Source organism: Perognathus longimembris, chromosome 23, assembly GCF_023159225.1.
Source record: "Perognathus longimembris pacificus isolate PPM17 chromosome 23, ASM2315922v1, whole genome shotgun sequence".
NCBI classification, from domain to species: Eukaryota; Metazoa; Chordata; class Mammalia; order Rodentia; family Heteromyidae; genus Perognathus; species Perognathus longimembris.
The window spans coordinates 36,091,682-36,111,911 of NC_063183.1; the positions used below are offsets into that span (position 1 = coordinate 36,091,682).

A 20,230-nucleotide genomic window follows, 5' to 3' on the forward strand; every position below is an offset into this window, starting at 1 on the left:
TCTCATTGTTGCTCATGCTTATTACATTGTAGAGAGTTAGACTTTTGTGCCACTCTCCAAGGCCAAGCTGTAAGGAACAGGTAAACATATGCCAGTGGTGCTTTGATGTCCCAGATATCTCTTAGTAAGAATGTAAAGAAGGAAAAGCAGCCCAGGAGAAGGGCAAAGCAGACCACCAACGAGCCAGTGCCTCCGTACGTGAGTTCATTGAGCCAAAGATTCCTAAGCAGAACTCTTGGCCTGAGCAGGAATTGACTTAAAGGCCAGAGATATACCCCCATCTACCTCTTCCCTTAAAATATTAACTTTGCCTTAATAATCACCAGTACTAAAGTGAGTACCAGGGGAGTTCAACTGAGCTAATTTATATCTGAGCCTCCAAACATCACAAATCTGGGAGCCAAGAAACATGCACCTCTGGGAATGGAGGGATGAAGACTGAAGAAGTGCAAACAGCACTGCAGTTGTCCTGCCGTCTGTCTTCTCAGTCCCTCCTAAAGATGGAGTGGGACCTCTGCTTCAGATGTGCCTTTTGTGATAAAAATGGACCCCCTCTGGCTCTGCCTTTCCTAAGGACTTTCCATGAAGACATTTGGAGAGGCCACCATGGGGAGACCCTCACAGTTCAGTCTGTGACTTGAGTTTTCATAGGGAAATGGGACATAAATCTCATCAGTCCTGTCTTGGGAATGGAGGTTGCTAACTAGTTTTATGACACTTCGTTTTATTTGCTGGTTGGAATTATTCAAATCTGGTTTCATTCAAAGCTAGCTTTGAGCATTGGTACAATTTTTCCATTTAGATTCATTTAATCCTGAGTGGAAATGGCAAGTGTGTACATTGCTAAATATAAAGGCACTTGGGGAGACACTAATAGCCCAGGACGAGCCATCGAGGCAGCCAGGAATATGTGAGTGGGGTGAGCTGTTCGTAAAGTGGAAGTGTCTTTTCTTTACTCTTCTTCGTTTAGGATTTGAAGAACAAAAGAAATCCCCGCCTGGTGCCGTATGTTTTGCTGGACGAACGTACTAAGAAGTCAAACAGGGACAGCCTGCGTGAAGCTGTTCGGACGTTTGTCGGTTATGGGTATAACGTTGAGCCATCAGACCAAGAACTAGGTAAGGAGCTGAGATTGATGGGTGATTCTTACTCCAGTTGACTAAACAATTCTTCTTCTGAGAAAATGTTAATTTTAAGTAGGCATTCATTTTAAACAGGGAGTGTTATCTTTTTTAAATGGTTCATTTTTAAAAGCATCATGGGAGCATCCTCCCATTGGCAGATACTTCCGTGATGATGGAGAAGGCGTAGGGTAGCTGCAGAGAACCGGGTCACAGAACCATGCCTCCTTCTCTTACTCTCCAAAGATTGACTGTCACCTTGCTTTGGGTTCAGATAACCCCATCTCCAAGTTCAGTTCTAGGGCTAACTGAATCACTAGCTTATGATTGATGAACACACCATGCACAGCCCAAAGGGGATTCATGGGATGACTTTGAAGTCAGTCCTCGATTCAGCTCTTTTGTCCTCTATTCATTGGCTCTGTGACTTTTGAGTGAGTTAACCTCTCTGAACCTCAGGTTTTCTACCCTGACTTCCTCGTGAGGGTAAACTGAAGTGTGGATCCTAAGGGACAGCTAGCCACACAGCCGTCCTTCACCCTTGTATTGTAAGATATGATGATGATAATGGTGATTGTTGTGGTATGCGCAGAATACTACATTAGGTAGTTGGAAGATGTGTGGCCATCTTAGTTGTCAGCAGTTTCCTTTGAAGAATGTTCCATAACTGTGCTGTGTCCTCCTCTCCTTCCCTCATCTTCTGCTCAGTAGCTGATCCAGCTGTAGAAAAGGTCAGCATAGACAAGATCCGATTCTTCCGGGTGGAGCGGTCCTACGCAGTTCGGTCTGGGAAGTGGTACTTTGAGTTTGAAGTGGTGACCGGAGGAGACATGCGAGTTGGCTGGGCCCGGCCCGGCTGTCGGCCTGACGTGGAGCTGGGGGCTGACGATCAGGCTTTCGTGTTTGAGGGCAGTAGGGTAAGTCCACACCGTGCCCACACCCGTACCTGCCCACTAGTCAAGGGCTCTCTGGCGACCGCAGAGTCTGCATCTTAGGTTTTCAAGTGGCTAGCCCAGAGTGTTAAATGTTGAAGGAAAGTGATGTTGTTTTAATTTTTGTTTATTTTTTAAAGATATAATGGCTGATTACATAAGGTACATTTATTTATTTATTGTGTAAACTTGGGTCCAAGATGATATTTTTTAACCATCTTATAAACACTTGTTGGGTAATATAAAAATATGCTTTTCCCTCAGGATAGCTAAGGTGGGTCAGGCAAGTGGGTGATGCCCATTAGCCTTTATGCATTATAAATTGTAAGAATAAAGTTTTAAGTGACTAGTCTATACCCCTGTTCAATTCATGTAGTCATGGACTGAGCATTGCCTAGTGGTTGTTTCTTTGCTCTTTGCTCTGTTGAGAGTTGGATCCCCAGATCCTTCCTATTAGTACATTCATATCAGGTCTTTTCAACCAAGCCCATTCATGGACTCCACTCCAAAACTAACTCATTGAATACTATGCAGCCAGTACGTAGGAGGAGGGGTGTCTTACCAATTTTTCTCAGAGAGAATTCTGTTTTTGGTCTTGGCTGAGTGGAATCATGAGACACAGGCTACCTTCTCTGTTGAGTCTTACATGTCTATAAGGTAGACCACTCCTCCCTGTGACATATTTGATAGAGAGGGGAGTCCCCACAGAGATCCAGAGGTCATGTGCCACTGCCAATCAAAGGGGATTGTGATGATCATTTCTTCAACTGGCGTCTTGTTTTGTAGGGTCAGCGTTGGCATCAAGGGAGTGGGTATTTTGGGCGAACATGGCAGCCAGGAGATGTGGTTGGATGTATGATTAACTTGGATGATGCCTCAATGATCTTCACGCTGAATGGGGAGCTACTGATCACCAACAAAGGCTCTGAACTTGCCTTCGCTGACTATGACATTGAGAATGGTAAAACCACCACCCGCCCCATCCCACCTCCTTGAATGTGAAGAAAACACAGGGGCAGCTGAGTGAGCCCCTTTGCGTCTTTAGATTGTCCTTCGAATACTTGAAACTCTAATGGTGAAGACTTTCTATGATACTGGGGTTGGAACTCAGGGCCTTGTACTTGCTAGGAAGGTGCTCTACCCCTTGAACCATACCCCTGCTTTTTTGATCTGGTCATTTTTAGATAATGTCTCACATTTTTCCCAGGCAGGCAGGCATGGGTCATAAATCCTCCCAGTTATACTTTCCTCTGCCATTGGGATGATAGGCATGAAACAACATGCCAAGCCTTTTTTTATTGGTTGAAATGGGGGTCTCATAAACTTTTTTCCCAGACTGACCTTGAACCGCTCTCCTTCCCAGTCTCAGTCTTCTGAGTAGCAAGGTTGCAGGCATGAATCACTGCCCCCAATTGGAAGACTATCAGTTTTGAAAAATCAAGACAACTAATAGTGATAGTTGGTGTGTGCAGCATAGATAGAAATTCTAAACTGAGAAACTCTTTTATAATTCCCTGCCTATACCATGACATTTTAGCATCCTTAGGTTTCCTGCTAGTACATGTGAGATTGCTAATTATAAAGGAGCTAATGACTTTGGCAGGAGAGAATAATTAACAAATTAAAGGATTATATTCTGATTTAGATTATAATCTAAAGTATTTGAACTTGATGTTTTAATGAGAACCATTGAAACAGAAAAGTTATACTTAGCAGTTCCCTTGAAAGAAATAAAATTTCCTTTGAAATTCAAACATGCTTTGAAACCAAAGCAGAGCTTCACAAAGGATCAGTTAGAGAACATGCTGTTTTCTGTCTGTGTAACCACACACAATGCACACAAGCCGTATATTGGCATATAGAGTGAAGAGCACTGGACTACAGACCAGAAGACTTGTTCCTGTCCAGGTGTGTAGTTCTCTGGGAATCTTTGCCTGATCTACCTGGGCTTTACTTCTATATCAGAGTAAGGTAAGAAATGAGATATGCTTTGTAGCAGTCCATCCTGCTGCCTCCTTACAGAGGAGGAAGATGTATCGCCAGGTTAGGAGGCCTGGCTTTCAACCTATTTCTGCACCTGCTTGCCTATGATACTTTAATTAATAACTTTTACCTCTCTAGGCCTCATTTTCCCTTCTGTTAGTGATCAGAGCTCCTTACACAACTAAATTCCTGAGTGCAAAAAGAAAGTCTATGCCTTTAAAAGCTACCTATACAACTGTTCAGGCAAAAGAGCATGTGTATATGATATAAATATTCTTTTTAGAGTGTTTTCATTTTTATGAATGACATGCACACTCTTTATAGACAACTGCCTATAATGTGCATGGCAGCTATACTTTTCAGGAGTTTTAAAGAATTTCCTAAGATATAAGTATTTGGGAAAATAGAATATTTGCAACACGATGCATTTTCCCAGCATTAAGAAAGGCCATGTGGGATCGTGTTTTAATACCTTCTGAAGAAAATTTTAAGATCATAGTTTTAAAGAACATTCCATGTGGAGAGGCAAGGACAGCCAGCCGAACAGACAGCCTGTGTGCGATACAGAACCCTTAGAGACGTCACACAGTCTGCCACGGTGACTCCTTGATGCCAAGAGGTCAAGGAAAATGAGAAGATCTAGGCTTTTCTCCAAGGAAAGTTGCTTCCTGGGTTGGAAAGAGCCCAAGACCAAGGACCTGTCCTTGGCTTTACTATTGTGTGAACTAGAAGAGGGTAATACCCCTTATCAGTCTTTGCTTCATGTTTAAGGAGGAGATAAGATTTTCATTAATGAGAAAGTGGTGAGAACTTGGGAGAGCCTTTGTACTCAAAACACGTCCCCTTATCAGAAACTTAAAACCTCAACCCCATGTCAAAGAAGAGGCAGAAACTGCATCCCCACTGGAGATTCCAATGTAAAGTCTGAGACACAGAGGTCTAAAGCACGCCCAGTGGTAGCATTGTTAAGTAGCTCATTCTCCAGTGGTAGAATAATGAACAGGAAAAGGTGACTGGTCAGCTATCCATGGCAAGTGACTGATACGGGATAGAAGGGCTCCAAGCTGGATCGAAGTAAATGTTGAATAAAGAAGGCGAGCTGTCTGCCTTTGGCATGAGAAGCCACAGTGAGTGTGGCATCAGTAAACGTTGAGCAAGGCTGGAACGAGAGAAGGTGTGCGTGCAGAATTTATGAACGATGGGGTAGGAAAGGGAGACGCGCTGCAGATGGTAGCCTCAAACACCAGCCCTCGTGCTTTCTCATGCAGGAAACTGCAGTCTACTCTGAGAAAGCAAACCCTTGGACTTCACCTTCTAGGAAATGAGCAGCTGTGGCAGGGTGTGCTCAGAGCAATGTGATAACGGAGCGACAGGCTTACTTAGTGTAGCCCTGCTTTCAGATCATCTGTATCGTAACGAAAGAGATCTCTCACGGGCCTTTTGTGTACCAGGATGTGATTCAACCTCCCGAATTGCAAAGTCTATTATTAGGAAGCTGTTTTGTTTTTTTTAATAGAATTTTACTAGAATATGCTCTCACAGTATACTGTTGTTTGTGCCATGCTTTAATAAAACAGAGACCAGATAATCTGAAACTCCAGTTGGTGTTTGCCCTGGAGTTGGTGGAAGGGCAGCAGAAAGGAAGTTAACGTGGCATTCTTGGGGAACAGTAGCCCAAGGCCTGGAATGATAGGATAGCATCTCTGTTCTTGGCAGAAGGTGGAAAGAGGCAGCGATCTTGCTTTGAGTGCTAGGAAAACCATCTGTGAAAATAAGCATTTTAGGCATTGTATCCTCCATAAGGAAAAATGTCCCACAGGCTTACGTTCTGGTCACCAGCATGTCAGCCTTGATCCAGGTCCATATCCCAGTAGGGAGCCTTTAGTTCTTTGCAAGAAGCAATATTTTGTGGCTGCTTCTTTCTGTGGGCCACTTGTAAATTGCCCTCTCTTGGTCCTCTGTATCACAGGTGATAGGACCTCACCTGACTCATTAGAATTTTTCTAAGCAGGCCTGGTCCCTGCCTGGGCCACCTAAAGGTATCTGGGAGGTCAGGAGCCTCCAAGCGTTCTCTCATCCACATGGAAAGGAGATGAGATCCTGAACAGCCTGCCACATCCAGGACAGGGCACCAGGAAGAGAAACTAAGTGTGGCCCTGGAGGAATGTCTGGCTCCTGGCGCAGCTTTGGTGTCTACAGGTGGCCCTGCCCGTGGTTCTGTCCGAGTTGAACACATCCTCCAACCCTAGGCGGCTCTGCAGTAGGAAGTCAGTAGCCTCTGCCCACTGGTGCCAGTGCCCCTGCCCTCTCTCCAAACGGGGGCTGTTCTTCAGAAGTGACTGGGAAGCCTGGCCTGGCCTCTGGTTCCTGAAAGAGCACATATCATCACAGGGTGATCCCTAGACTGCATCTTTATTGGAGTTAAGAGGAAATGAAGAGTAAAGCATGGGCTTTTAGGTTGAGACCAGGAAATGCCGTAAGAATGGTCTGGAATCATCCAACACCAGACCAGCCTTGGATTTAGTGTCTCTTAGGCTCCTTCTCTGAGGTCCCCACCTATGTCTATTTAGCCCCAGGAGGTCCCCAACACCCCTGCCTCCCTCCGCTTCCGCTGTTGACCCCCCCCGGCTCCCCCCCCCCACCCCAGTGCTCAGCTCTTCTCTGCAGGGACAACTTCCACCCACAGGCACGGCACTTTGCTGCTAGTTCATCCTCTGCCCTGGGACACAGCCTCTGCTTAAACCTGGGGCAGCTGCCCCTGTAAGTGGTGACTTCCTCGCTCACAGCTTGCCGGCTTTAGTGCCCTGGAACAAGTCCCATCGCATCCCATTGGGTCATTCACCCTTGTCTTGCCCCAGGCCAAGTTGGATAGCTCCTGAGTCTTTAGTTTTACCCTCAGTAAGTGCTACCCCTTCTGCTGATGCTTACTAAGGATGAGGAGCCTAAGTTGAGATGGTGGGGGGAGGGGAGGCAACTTTGTGCAGATATTAACAATATTACCATTTCCTCTTACATTGTGGCTGTGACTAAGAGTCACTCGAATGTCCCAAGCTCTATCTAGTCATCTGCTGCATAGTTATCCTGCATCCGCTCAGGAAGAAGAAAGAAAGGACTTGTCAGTGTATCCTGCCCCCCCCCCCCACGGCAAGGCTGGGGTTCTTGTATGGCCCTGGCTCCAAGATAAAACTCTCATGTTGAATTTTGGGGTTAACAGAATAACCAAAATACTCTCTTGAGGGGCTGGGGATATAGCCTAGTGGCAAGAGTGCCTGCCTCGGATACACGAGGCCCTAGGTTCGATTCCCCAGCACCACATATACAGAAAATGGCCAGAAGTGGCGCTGTGGCTCAAGTGGCAGAGTGCTAGCCTTGAGCAAGAAGAAGCCAGGGACAGTGCTCAGGCCCTGAGTCCAAGGCCCAGGACTGGCCAAAAAACAAAAAACAAAATACTCTCTTGAGAGCAGAGATGCTCTGCAACAAGAAAATTCACTCTTTTTGTTTTCTTTCTTCTTCTTTTTTTGTGCCAGTCCTGGGAATTGAACTCAGGGCCCGAGCATTGTCCCTGGCTTCTTTTCGCTCAAGGCTAGCACTCTACCTCTTGAGCCACTTCTGGCTTTTTCTGTTTATGTGGTGCTGAGGAATCGAACCCAGGGCTTAGAGCATGCAATGCAAGCACTCTGCCACTAAGCCACATTCCCAGCCCCCTATTCACTCTCTTATACTTCATTCCTCATCCTCTTTTCTATGAGCTCCTTGAAACTGGATCAGTTCCTTCTTATCACAGCACCCACCGCTCTTAGTCCACAGTGTGGTTCCAAACATTGTGCTGATCATCAGTGCTGTGGCCAGGTTTCCAAGGGTTCTGTATTCGTGCTTCCTTCTATAGAAAGGAGATGGCTTAGCCTATCAGAGCCTAGCACAGAGCTCCCCGGAGCATAGCAAGAGGCAGGGTGGGGGCCGTGTGACGGGACTCTGCAGGTGCAGTTGAGCAGTCTGTCTGCTCTGCGGGGTGGGCTAGGATCGGATCCGAGTGCTTGGGGCCCTGTGAGGAGCCATCGTGCTCAACCTGCTAGGATTGCACAGACACTGTCTCTCGTTTAGTAGGGACATTGGACACATCTGTGTGCTAAATGATGCATTCATCGTTTTTAAAAACAACTAAATAGCCTATGAGAGATTCACTCTTTGCTTATCTGATATACTATTTACATAGAAACGTCATAGCTCGGTATTCTATTAATGACTGGCTTTGCTAAGAGTGCAATTTGGCCTTGATGTATGTGAAATAAAGCTCTTATTGTTGAATCTAAATGCTTTCAATTTGGCCTTTAACTTTCCGCAGAAAGGAACATGGAGTGGCGCCAGTTTTCTTAGTTGGAAGCACCAGCCCCTTCTTCAGCTATTGGCCTGAGAGCACTCTTTCCTTTTGAAGCTCTTTGAGGCCGACCTCATCGGTCCTCAGCCGCCTGCCTCCCACATCCTTCCCAGTCTAAGATAATTAGCCCTTTCCCTGCTTTGTTGATTTGTTGGCCCACAATTATGATTTATAAATAACCCACAAACAAGAATAGCAGACAGTTTGAACTTCTGCGTGGGTCTGTTCTGAATGGTAACATTGAAACGTGATCAGGATGTAGGAGTGAGCCTGGATAGATGGTAGGAGCTGCAAGGAGTTTGTCCTGGTGTTTGGTTGAACCTCTCCCCTTCCTGCTTAGGGGTGAGAGTTGGAAACCTGCAGACACCTAAAACTTCTTAGAACTGTCCTCTCAAAACGTGAGGGACAGTACTCTGGTTTCTCTTCAGATTGTATAAATCTTTCGCCTTTTACTGAAGATTTCCGTGGAGAGAAACAATTCTGAGTCTTCAGAAATGTTTTGAGGCCTCGGTTTACCAAGGCAACATTTACTTGTTGAAAAGAAAGTTGTTCCTATCTGCCATTGAGTCCCCGTGTGCACTGACATCTGAGGGTTCTTGCACTTTTTGCAAGGGTTTGTTGCGAGCCGGTAGACTGTTGGTGGTGAGTTTTCTGTATACGGTTGCCAAAGAAGCTAGAGGGGGATTGCGGCTTAAGTACGGTGTCACCTCCATCGAGCAGGGACAGCCCCTGAGCTCAAGCCCTGGAAGTGGTAAAAAATAAAAACCGGAAGCACTATAATGGGAAGGTATCCCAGACTTAGATCTATGGCCTTTGTCCTGAGCCTTCCTTGCAGGCAAATTACTTCGCACTCAATCAGTCCTCTTGGAATCTAGGAAGGACCAGGCCACTTGCCAGGCAGCAGTGACTTATTTAGAGCAAGGCTCCTCCTGACCAATCCCAGGACATTGAGACTGCCTGGGGTCCTCCTTGAACACACCTGTGACCTGGAACTGTTTTAACTATGCATACCTTCTCACTCCCTGCCCCCAACCTCAGAGAACTCATAACTTTTTTAAAAAATGAAAAAATGTAAAGGAATTGAGTAGGATTTAATAAAGTAATTCATTAAACGTTTGTTTAAAAAACATGAGGTACCACTGGACTCTCCCTTCACTAAGAGGCCTGCTGAGGGCCAGAAAATCTAAGCTCCAAGTCACCCTTCTAAGAGTAAAATTCATTGTGTGCATATAAGGTATAAAGCACAATGTCATGAGACACACAGAAGGCTTACAGAGTAAAGAAATAAACACATTCATTATCTCACATAGTTACTCGTGGGTTTGTTTGTTCTGTGCCAAAATTCTGCTCACCACATCAATCTTTAAATTTATTGTGTTTAGTTTTAGAAGCATTTACATTTCCTGGGGCCTAAGAACAATGGCAAATAAGATATAAATGGAGACTTTGCACTTGTTCTTATACTGGTTTGACCTTTCCGGTTGGTACTTCCTTCTTGAGGATACTCTTGGCTGGAGAGTTGGGGTAAAAGTGCATGCATAGTAAGCTCAAGGCCCTAGGTTCAAGCCCCAATACTGAAAAAAAAAGACATAATCAGGATTAATTTTAATTTGGTTGGGTGTCTTAGCTCACACCATGTTCCCACTTACTCAGGAGGTTGACATTGGAAGATTGGCATTTAAAGCAAAAAGTTAGCAAGATCCCTTCTCAATCAATAAGCCAGGTATGGTGGGACTCCTCTTCCCAGATAGACAGGAAATGTCAGTAAGATGATTATGGTCCTGGCTAGCCCAAACATAAAGATAAGACCTTATTTCAAAAAAAAATAAAAGCAAAAAGAGCATGGGTATGGCTAGGGTATGGCCATGTCTAGCAAACACAAGACCTTGGGACCAGAAAAGTACTCCTCACCATCATCATCCTCTTAACTGGATGATTATTTTCCCCAGTCATTTTAAAGCGAACACGCCTTTCTTTCCTATATATGTATACACCAAGGGCAGTAGTCCTCTCCAGGTGGCCTTCCCACTGCCAAACACAGTGCTGGGTCCTGTGCTTCCTCCTGGGACTCGTAGCCCTTAAGAAGCAAAGGTTCGGGGCTGGGAATATGGCCTAGTGGCAAGAGTGCTCGCCTCCTACACATGAAGCTCTCAGTTCGATTCCCCAGCACCACATATATGGAAAACGGCCAGAAGGGGCGCTGTGGCTCAGGTGGCAGAGTGCTAGCCTTGAGCAGGAGGAGGCCAGGGACAGTGCTCAGGCCCTGAGTCCAAGGCCCAGGACTGGCCAAAAAAAAAAAAAGAAGCAAAGGTTCAGGGCCAGGGCTGAGGCGGAACTCTTTCTGCAGGCTTTGTGCCCATCTGCTCCCTGGGGCTGTCTCAGATCGGCCGCATGAATTTGGGGACGGATGCCAGCACCTTCAAGTTCTACACCATGTGTGGCCTCCAGGAGGGCTTTGAGCCTTTTGCGGTCAACATGAACCGGGACGTTGCGATGTGGTTCAGCAAGCGCTTCCCGACATTCATCAACGTGCCGAAGGATCACCCCCACATAGAGGTAAGAGCCCACGCCACGGGGGTCCTGGCAGGGAGGGTAGGCCATGCTCCTGTCAGTTCTCCGGCCGGCGGGCAGCTGTTCCCCACCACGTCTATGCCTTTTCCCCTCCCAGCCACCCCTGCCTGTCCTCAGAACCACAGGGGCAGACAGCTTACTCCAGCGGGGCAGCAGCTCATGAGAGACAACATCCTGTACACATAGCCTTGCAAACCGGTTCCCAGTGAGGACCACTGGATTTTCTCCAGGATGCCAGAGGCTCGCACTATAATCCTACTTACTCAAGAGGCTAAAATCTGGAAGTTGTGTTTGAAGCCAGCTGGGCAGAAAAGTCTATGAGACTCTGATTAACAAGCAAAATGCCAGACTGGAGTTACAGCACAAGTAGTAGTGTACCAGCCATGAACAAGCAAATGAGCAAGAGCATGAGGCACCAGAATGTGGGAGCCGGGGAATACACGTCCTGAATGAGCATGCCGTTGATGGCTCATAACTTCATCCTTTCGGGCTGTTTAATTGCAGCAGTGCTGTTTGTGAGCGCATAAGCTAGATGCGATGGTGGATTGTGATGCTTCTCTTTTTAGGAGTTGATGAAAGGAGCAGATGGGCTTCTGTCTTGGTGTCTGTTTGCCTCTGTTGTGCCTGCCTCTGCCCCTCACGGTTTTTTCCTTGGTAGGTACTGGGAGCAGGGTGAGGATGGACAGCCAGGCAGAAAGACACCTGCTCTTATCCCTTGACTCTGAGTTCCCGTCACTCAGCTCTGTGAATTCAGAGTGCATTGGCTCCTCACCCCGCCCCCCACTGTCCCTCACACGCTTACATCTCAGGCCTTCGGTTTCTGACTGCTCCCTGGGCATCACTTTAGATGGCTCTGGCTCTGGTGGCTCTGGCTGTTTGGGACATTCAGGTCCCCTTTGACACCTCCACTTAGAAAAACATCTAGACCACACACACACTTGTGAGTCCATCCATAGACCTAGGACTGGAACTGCTCTCTAAAGAGCAGGGACAAGGCTTAGATTTTAAGAAAGCTGTTCTTTTTAAAAAAAAAAAATTATTAATTTATTTATTGTCAGAGTGATATGCAGAGGGGCTACAGTTTCATATGTAAGGCAGTGAGTACATTTCTTATCAAAGTTGTTACCTCTACCCTCATTTTTCTCCCTCCTTCCTCCCTCCCCTTCCCCACCATGAGTTGTACAGTTGGATTACAGCATATAGTTTTACAAGTATTGCTGTTGCATTGGTTCACCTTTTACCCTTTGTCTCTCCATTTTGATGTTCCCCTTCCCTTCCCTAGTTCCAATAAACATGTATACAATACCCTGGGTACCAAAATCAGTAACTATGATATCCAGGGTAAAACCCTGGGGAAGAAAGACAAAAGAAAGTGGCATAATGTCAGATGGTACATTGAAAATAACAATGACAATGGTAAACCACTTATTTCCATCTTGGAGTTCATTTCACTTAGCATCATCTTATGTGTTCATATGTACATAGCTATTGAGCTATTGTGATCTTCTGCTAGGACTATCCTAGATGTGTACTAATTACTACTAGTGAGGGAAACCATAGAGTTTGTGTTTCTTTGGGTCTGGCTCACTTCACTTAGTACAATTTTTCCAAGTCCTTCCATTTCCTTACTAATGGGGCAGTGTCATTCTTTCTGAAAGAGGCATAGAATTCCACTGTGTATATGTACCACATTTTCTTGATCCATTCCTCTATTGAGGGGCATCTGAGTTGGTTCCATATTTTAGTGATGGATTGTGCTGCAATGAATATAGTTGTGCTGGTGGCTTTAGTGTGATCTTGCTTGTAATATTTTGGGTAGATGCCCAAAAGTGGGACTGCTGGGTTATAGGGGAGTTCTAATTTAGCCTTTTGAGAAACCTCCACACTGCTTTCCAGAGTGGTTGAACAAGTTTACACACTTCCACCAACAATGTAATAGGGTTCCCTTTTGGCCACATCCCCTCCAGCATTTGTTATTATTAGTTTTCTTGATAATGGACATTCTTACTGGGGTGAGGTGGAATCTCAATGTTGTTTTGATTTGCATTTATTTTATGGCCAATGATGCTGAACATTTCTTCATGTGTTTCTTGGATATCCTCTTTTCCTCTTCAGAGAATCTCTTTTTAGGTCTTTAGCCCATTTAGTAAGGGGGCAGTTGTTTCTCTGAGGATTTCTCTTGGGGAACTTAATTTTTTTTATTATATTTTAGATATGAGGTCCCTGTCTGTTGTATGGCCAGTGAAGATCTTCTCCCAGTCTGTGGAAGAAAGCCGTTCTTACTGTAAACATACATCTTCCTGCCCTGCCCCCATACTCCACAGTGCTGGGCATCGCTCTGGGCGTTAGAACACGTTGAAGGGAGCCAAGGACTGGGGGAGGTGGGAGCAGGGAGCCTCTGTAGGCACTCCTGCCTTTGTTGAGCCTCGGGGTTTCTGGCACCTGTCCTTTAGATGTTCCCATGCCAGTGTCAAGGGACACCTTCAAAAAGGCTTTCTTCTCAGCCCTGTGCCCAGTGACCTAACAGGTCAGCCTTTCCACACACCATCTTCTATCACCAGATCCCACATCCCTCTCTGACATTTATTATACACTCTTGGCCTTGAAGAGAACCCACTGGGAAGGCATTAAATCTCCTATCTGTCCAGCCAGGAGCAAAGTCCTATAAGTTGTTGCTTATAGAACTGGGACCGAGTAAAAGTCATACAGTCATAGCTTAGTTATCGCCAGTGACGAAGGTTCTCGTCTACAGAACGTCTTGCCAAATGGTGTTTGCTCTTGGAGGGCAGCTGCAGGTGGGGAGGGGCAAGGCCAGCTCTCGCACGTCAGGTGAGAACCTGCAATGGTGTTCCCAGGTCGTGAGGGTTGACGGCACCATGGACAGCCCCCCATGCCTCAAGGTGACCCACAAGACATTCGGCACCCAGAACAGCAATGCCAGCATGATCTACTGCCGCCTGAGCATGCCTGTGGAGTGCCACTCGTCCTTCAGCCACAGCGCCTGTCTGGACAGCGACGCTTTCCAGAAAAGGTGAGGGGAGACCGCCAGCTTCCGGAGCTCATCCGCTCTGCTCTGAAGTAGGCTGTCTGCTCGCTTTCTTCCCTAGCCCAGCACAGGAACTCAGTGGGGAGAGAGCACTCTGCTTTCAGCCAGGTACAGTAATGAGGATGTATATGTACAGGTCCACACACTGGAACTCAGGGCCAGTCAAGCTAAACAGGGTCAGGGCTGGTGCCGTTTCTGCACTTCTCGAGTCCTCAGAGCTCAAGTGTCCTTGCTGTCCACAAGTTCTGGGGGTTGGGGCTGCTTCTGTATGAAATTAAACGTGTCTACAGGCGAATGCTTCCATCTTGGCTTGCCTGGGGGATTATTCAGCCTGGCAGCTGCGTGACTCTGGAATTCTGTGACTTCTTCCTTCCTGTTAAGGAATAGATTGCTTGCTGTCTATCTTTCCTTTGATATCTATTTTTTAATCCCTGATAGATGGGTGCTGTCTGGGGCTGACTTGTGCAGATGTTCTGTAGCATTTTACTATCTACCAAGCTTTCAACTAAGCACACACAGCTGGTTAGGGAGCAGGATTGATCCATTCAGAGGTGCCTGTGTGTATGTTACTGCCCCTCTCCAGCTGCTCAGCTTGAACCTAGCATCTGTGTGGAGGGGCCACATCGGAATCATAGCCCTGCCCGTGCAGCTTGCAAATGAACGTTCCCAAGACCAGTGGCAGTGACTCTGGTGTTGAGAACAGCCAGCTTCCTCCTGAGCTGGCCCTGATCGTTAAAGGCAGATCAATCGCCTGTCAGAACCATGGGATTCTCTCCACAGCTAGAGAACTAAAATATGGACTCTTTCCCCTCCAGGAAACAGATGCAGGAGATACTCTCTCCTACGACAACAGTAAGTAAACGTGCCCAGTTATGCTTCTAATTATTTGATTGTTACTGTGCCTTGTAATAAGCCCCTTAACAGCAAAGATTTGTCTAGAGATCTTCTTTAATTGCCAATTCCTGTCTTTTAATATCGGTCTTCAAGCTTCCAGAACGCCTCTGCGGCATTTCTCAAGTGAAGGAAAGGATAGTCACTCAGTGCAAAGCAGACACCCTCCTGGAGTTCCTAACTGGGTACCACTGTGCCCTTAGGGCCCTTTGCCACCAGGGACTCAACACTGCCTTTCCAATGGAAAGGAATGTCATCAGAGGGGCCACAGTGAAGTCTTCCTGTTTGCTCTTTTGTGGCAATTTCTACAGTCCATTCCCCCAAACCTCTGCTGAGTGCCAGGGGGAGGAGAAGCAGGAAGCCAGCCCCAACAGTGGAACTGCTAGTCCCTTTTCCACAGGCAGACAGCAGTCAGAAGGCAGTGCGGCCGATTGCTTCCTTTCTCTTACTCTTTTTTTCACACAAGGAAAAATGCAAACCATATTTTCAATAAAGTCACTTGGAGTCCTCAGTTTGTAGGAAAAGTGTCATCAAGAATAAAGTTCTTAATGTAGCAAATTACACCCTTGGTATGTGAAGACACAGTGCCTGGCCTATTGTGGCACTTTCCCATAGAATCTGTACTGAAGTCACTTCAGGTTAATTTAATCGGTGCCCCATGAGCTAGTGGCATTGTGCCCGATAGTACACACAAGGGGGGCGAGAGGCTTGTCTGAGGTCACACAATAAATAGCTGACAGCACCAAGATTCAAGCTTACCCCTTTTTCCTCCCAGCCTAGAAAAAGTGTCGGTAAGAGTCCCTTCATTAAAAAACAATCTACTTGGTATCATAAAGGAAATGCCTCAGTAGTCACCTTCCTCCTAGTAAAGGAAATGCCTCAGTAGTCACCCTCCTCAGCTGTGCAGCTATTGCTGTAATGGGAGGTGTGCTTCGTGCGCCGTAGGACCTTTGCTGAAAACTGCTGTCTTTTCTCAGCCTCTTGAAGCAGGCTTGGCCAGGGCAGGGGCCTTTTCTTTCGAGGCCTCTTTCCTGAGTTTCCAGAAATAAATACAAAAACCTCGGCCCTCCCTATAGACGTAGAAAGCAACAGGAATGCTCTGGCTCCTGACTGCCCTCTCTGCGGGCGAGGGCCGTGCCTGTTCTACCCCGGTGCCTGAGAGGGCCAGGGGGCTGCACCGGCCATGCTGAGCAGCTGCCATGATCCCACCACCAGTGTCACCTGGACGGTGGGTGAAGAACTGAGAGTTCTCTGCTCCTAGTGGAAAACAAGGCCTACGGTAGACCTTGAGAAGCCAGTCGACAGTCTCGTTGAGCGTAGAGAGGCTTGGCTGTCCTCCGAAGTCTCGAGCGTAGCATCCCTCTCCCTGTGTGCATCCTCCTTCGTAAGAGGGCCACATGGGCTGCTGCGTTGTTTTTGCCTCTCGACCCCTCCTCCGCTGACCTCGGCCACTCACGCCCCTCTGTCCCTCCACAGCAATGCCACTATGCCATCCGCATCTTTGCTGGGCAGGATCCTTCCTGTGTCTGGGTCGGATGGGTGACTCCAGACTATCATTTGTACAGTGAAAAGTTTGACCTGAATAAGAACTGCACGGTGACTGTAACCCTGGGAGATGAAAGAGGCCGGGTTCACGAAAGGTAAGGGAGCTCCCAAGAGGTTGGCCCGTCTCTCTCTAGCAGTCTTTCAAATCCCTAAAGAAGGGAGTATCCCAGCCTCGCAAAGCACAGCCTTACACCCCTTCAGTAAAGAGGGAGAATGGATGGCATACTGTGGCGTTGAGTGTCATCTACTAGATGAGAACAATGCTTCTAATCCCACAGTATTGTGAGAGTTGAATGCATCGACTCAGAGAAAGATACTTATAACAACACTACACCCCCAGTACTCAATAATTATCCGTTATCATTGTTTATTGAATGCCCATTTTGTTGTGAGAGCCAGAATAGATATTAGTTTTTTTAATGTATGTTTTAAGGTAGAAAAGAAATTTTGTGAAAGCAATTGACCAGTTCAGGTTTTGTTCCTCAGCCGGGTGGGAAGAAAAGGCAGAGTCGCCCACCTCCTTCTGGCTCATTCCTCCCGTTAGCTGGCTTTGCCACACCAGACTAGCTACTTGATTTATCTGAACCTCACTGACCACATTTACAGTGAACATTCACTGACATGGTAGCCCTCAGTGCAAGACCTAGTACATTGCAAGTGCTTAGTAATTCTTAGTTCATTGTCCTACATAATGAGCAATAAACACAGGATCGATCTTCAAATGTTTCAGGGTATATTTAATTTGGATCCTTTAAAATGTGCCTCGAGCCTGCTGCTTCACGTTGCACAGCTTCAATGCATTATTAATCCAAGTCTGTATTGGGGACCAGTGTATTTGGTAATTTAAGAACATGGCTGCAGGTTGACATGGATGGGATCCTCTCAGTGCCTCTCGCCCTTTGGAAGATAGAATTTATACTAGCCCCTGCCTTAGGGACATGCATAGTAAGAAGGGAAGGAAGGGAAGGAAGTGCACTCGGGGCGTAATGGGCCCTACAGTCAGGGGGAGTCTTGGAGACTCGCAAGCCAGTGCTGGGAGGGGTCCACGGTCAGAGCAGGGAAGCAGCCATCCAAGGGGGTGGTGTGCGGTCCACCCTGCGGTGCGGTGTGCGGTCCACCCTGCGGCGCTGAATGCGCACTGCCGGCCTTCGCGCGGCTAGGGGACCACCCATAACCACGCTGAGCCGCGTGGCGATTGCCTCAGCGTGTTAGAAGGGGCCACTCACGCATCCGTGACACCGTCCTGTTGTGTCATTGAGGCACCATACAGGTGCCGCAGGTGGATGCCAGGATGAGCTTCGGGGGAGGCGGAAGGCCCACTGCGAGGGCCTCTGGGAAGCACCTTGACCGGGGCACATCTCCCCCCACACTCACTGCGGTAGGGAGTCCTGCAGTTAAAGAACAGAGGCTGGGGGTGTATCTCAGTGGTACAGCACTTGCCTACCATGTGCAAGGCCCTGGGTTTAATCCCCAGCACCACCTTCCCTAAAAACTGAGTCAGGCTTTGGAGCCTTGAAAGCTTTTTGATTGCTACAGTTTGCTTTGTAAGTGTCAAATCCTAGAATGGAATCTTACAGTCTGACAGCCAGTGAGAGAGGAACCGAGCTGGCGGTGGGGCCCTGGGAGCAGACCTCCTGAAAACCAGGAAGCTCAGAGAGGGGACAGGTAGAGATTGGGGTGGTGGGACGCCATCAGGGACAAATGACCCGTTTTGCAAGTCTTTCTGGGCGCAGGCCACCTTCCTAAGAAATGGGTTTTCAAGTACTGTAGCCTCTTGTCCAGCCTGGAACTCGGAGCCCAGATTGTTTCTCTCTATATAAGGTGCCTAAGCCGATTGCCATCTCTGCGTCTTGATGTCCCATCTCTGCAGTGGGATTACTGCCGCCATCCTCATTATCTAGTTCACTGACGTGAATTGACTTTGAGTCAGGAAACAGTTACCTGGGTAGTGTGGTCACCCCAAGGAAGTGGCCTTCCACCTTGTCATGTCTCTAAACTGAGGGATTCGTACCTAAATAAGCTAGTTTCAAGCTGAGTCAATTTATTTAGGAAAAAATAATAATTGGAGCTGATGGTGAAGCTTCACAGGATGGTCCCTGAGGCGTTTTACTCCTGAGTCTTGCTCACAAAATACTAGACCGGATTCTGAGACACCTCCTTCCTCCCCCTCCCCCTCCCCGACTCTCAGTGTGAAGCGTAGCAACTGCTACATGGTCTGGGGTGGGGACGCCGTGGCCGGCTCCCAGAGATCGACGAGGAGCAATGTGGACCTGGAGATCGGCTGCCTCGTGGACCTGGCGATGGGCATGCTGTCCTTCTCCGCGAATGGAAAGGAACTCGGCACCTGCTACCAGGTACGGGCGACCGCAGGCCTGAGGCACTGGCATCGCACACCTACCTGGGCCTGCGGCTGTAGTGTTCATTCCTGCTCATATTCAGTGCGCGTGCACACGCGCACACACACACACACACACACACACATACACTCCCCCCCCTCACAGTTATGAGCCAGTTAGGGCTGAGGGAAAACAAATTGATTTGTTGGCCAGATATTCTGGTCAGCTTTCTAAAGGAAGAAAAGAATTCTCTTTAGTGATGAGTTCCAAAGACTATTTATTTAATCTATCAGTATTTATCAGTATTTCTATGATGTCTTTGTTACCTGAATTATCCGTTGCAAGATAGAAACAGAAAAACTTCTTGCTTTAGGAAACATGTTCTCCAAGTAGAAACCAAAGAAACGGATTAATCATGTAGCCCCTTTGCAAGAGGTTGTTAAATTTTTCTCCCACTAGCTCCTGGGACTTGAATTCAGGACCTGGGCTCTGTCCCTGAGCTTTCTCTGTGCTCAAGGCTAGCACTCTACCACTTGAGCCACAGTACTATTTTTGGCTTTTTCTGAGTAGTTTGTTGGAGATAAGAGTCTCACAGACTTTCCTGCCTGGACTGGCTTTGAACCATGATCCTGAGATCTCAGCCTCCAGAGTAGCTAGGGTCACAGGCATGAGCTGCCAATGGCCAGCCCCACTATCTTATCACATGTACTTATGTAAATTTTGTTTTCCTATTTCATGGGCCGTGCCTGAATTTCCACAGAACTGCTCAGGGAAAAACCTTCAGTTCTACTGATGTAGCTCTCCCTGTTGCAAGCATAAAAGCTCTTGTCTCCTCCTCGCGGGTAGCCAGGTGGGCTTGGGAGCATGCCACAGGTCACATCCTCCTTTGAGATGTTGCAATGAAATGTTTACAACGCAAAAATCTCTGAAAAATACCTCAGAAAGAAACTTACATGGCCAAACATTTTTCCAGTTATTTGACCAAAACCATGTGTTGTTAACCTTAACAATAAAAAATATTGTCTGAGCCTAGAACTCCACAGAGCCCATTTTGGGAAATTGCAAGTGAAGGAGCTAACGCCTTGTTAAATATTCTTGACACTTTAGGACAGAAATGTGTGTGGAGATGTTGTCAATATTAAGAAAAGGAAGAGTATGTTCCCATCAAGAGCAGTTACAAAACTGTTGATTAAGGAGAAATCTTGATTTTGTGGTAGAGAGGAGCCATGTTCTGGGTTGAAATGGCCCGAGGCCATGATGCATCAGTGGACAGAACAGCATGGGGCTTTTATTAGTGGAGAGGTAGGGATCTGTGCCTAGAAAACAGCGAGCTGCTGAAGGTGTCTGAGCATGAGAGTGACACGAAAGAAGCCATTAAGGAAGCCAGCAGTTTTCCAGGGTCATCAGTTTAGCTAGCCATAACAGACAAA

General features: G+C 47.1%; 1 protein-coding gene and 1 non-coding gene across 2 annotated transcripts in view; both read left to right on the forward strand.

The window, feature by feature from the left end:
• The window catches only part of Ryr3 (ryanodine receptor 3), a 369,516-nt gene that overhangs the window by 201,883 nt on the left and 147,403 nt on the right, over nucleotides 1-20,230 (forward strand). Inside the window, 8 exon segments of the mRNA XM_048333185.1 lie at nucleotides 971-1,118; nucleotides 1,833-2,038; nucleotides 2,840-3,014; nucleotides 10,759-10,967; nucleotides 13,838-14,013; nucleotides 14,844-14,880; nucleotides 16,396-16,559; nucleotides 18,653-18,818. Of these exon segments, the coding sequence (XP_048189142.1) occupies nucleotides 971-1,118; nucleotides 1,833-2,038; nucleotides 2,840-3,014; nucleotides 10,759-10,967; nucleotides 13,838-14,013; nucleotides 14,844-14,880; nucleotides 16,396-16,559; nucleotides 18,653-18,818 (1,281 nt within the window).
• On the forward strand, nucleotides 8,820-8,933 carry LOC125341237. Its single transcript, XR_007208920.1, has one exon. It is a non-coding gene; the product is annotated as a U5 spliceosomal RNA (small nuclear RNA).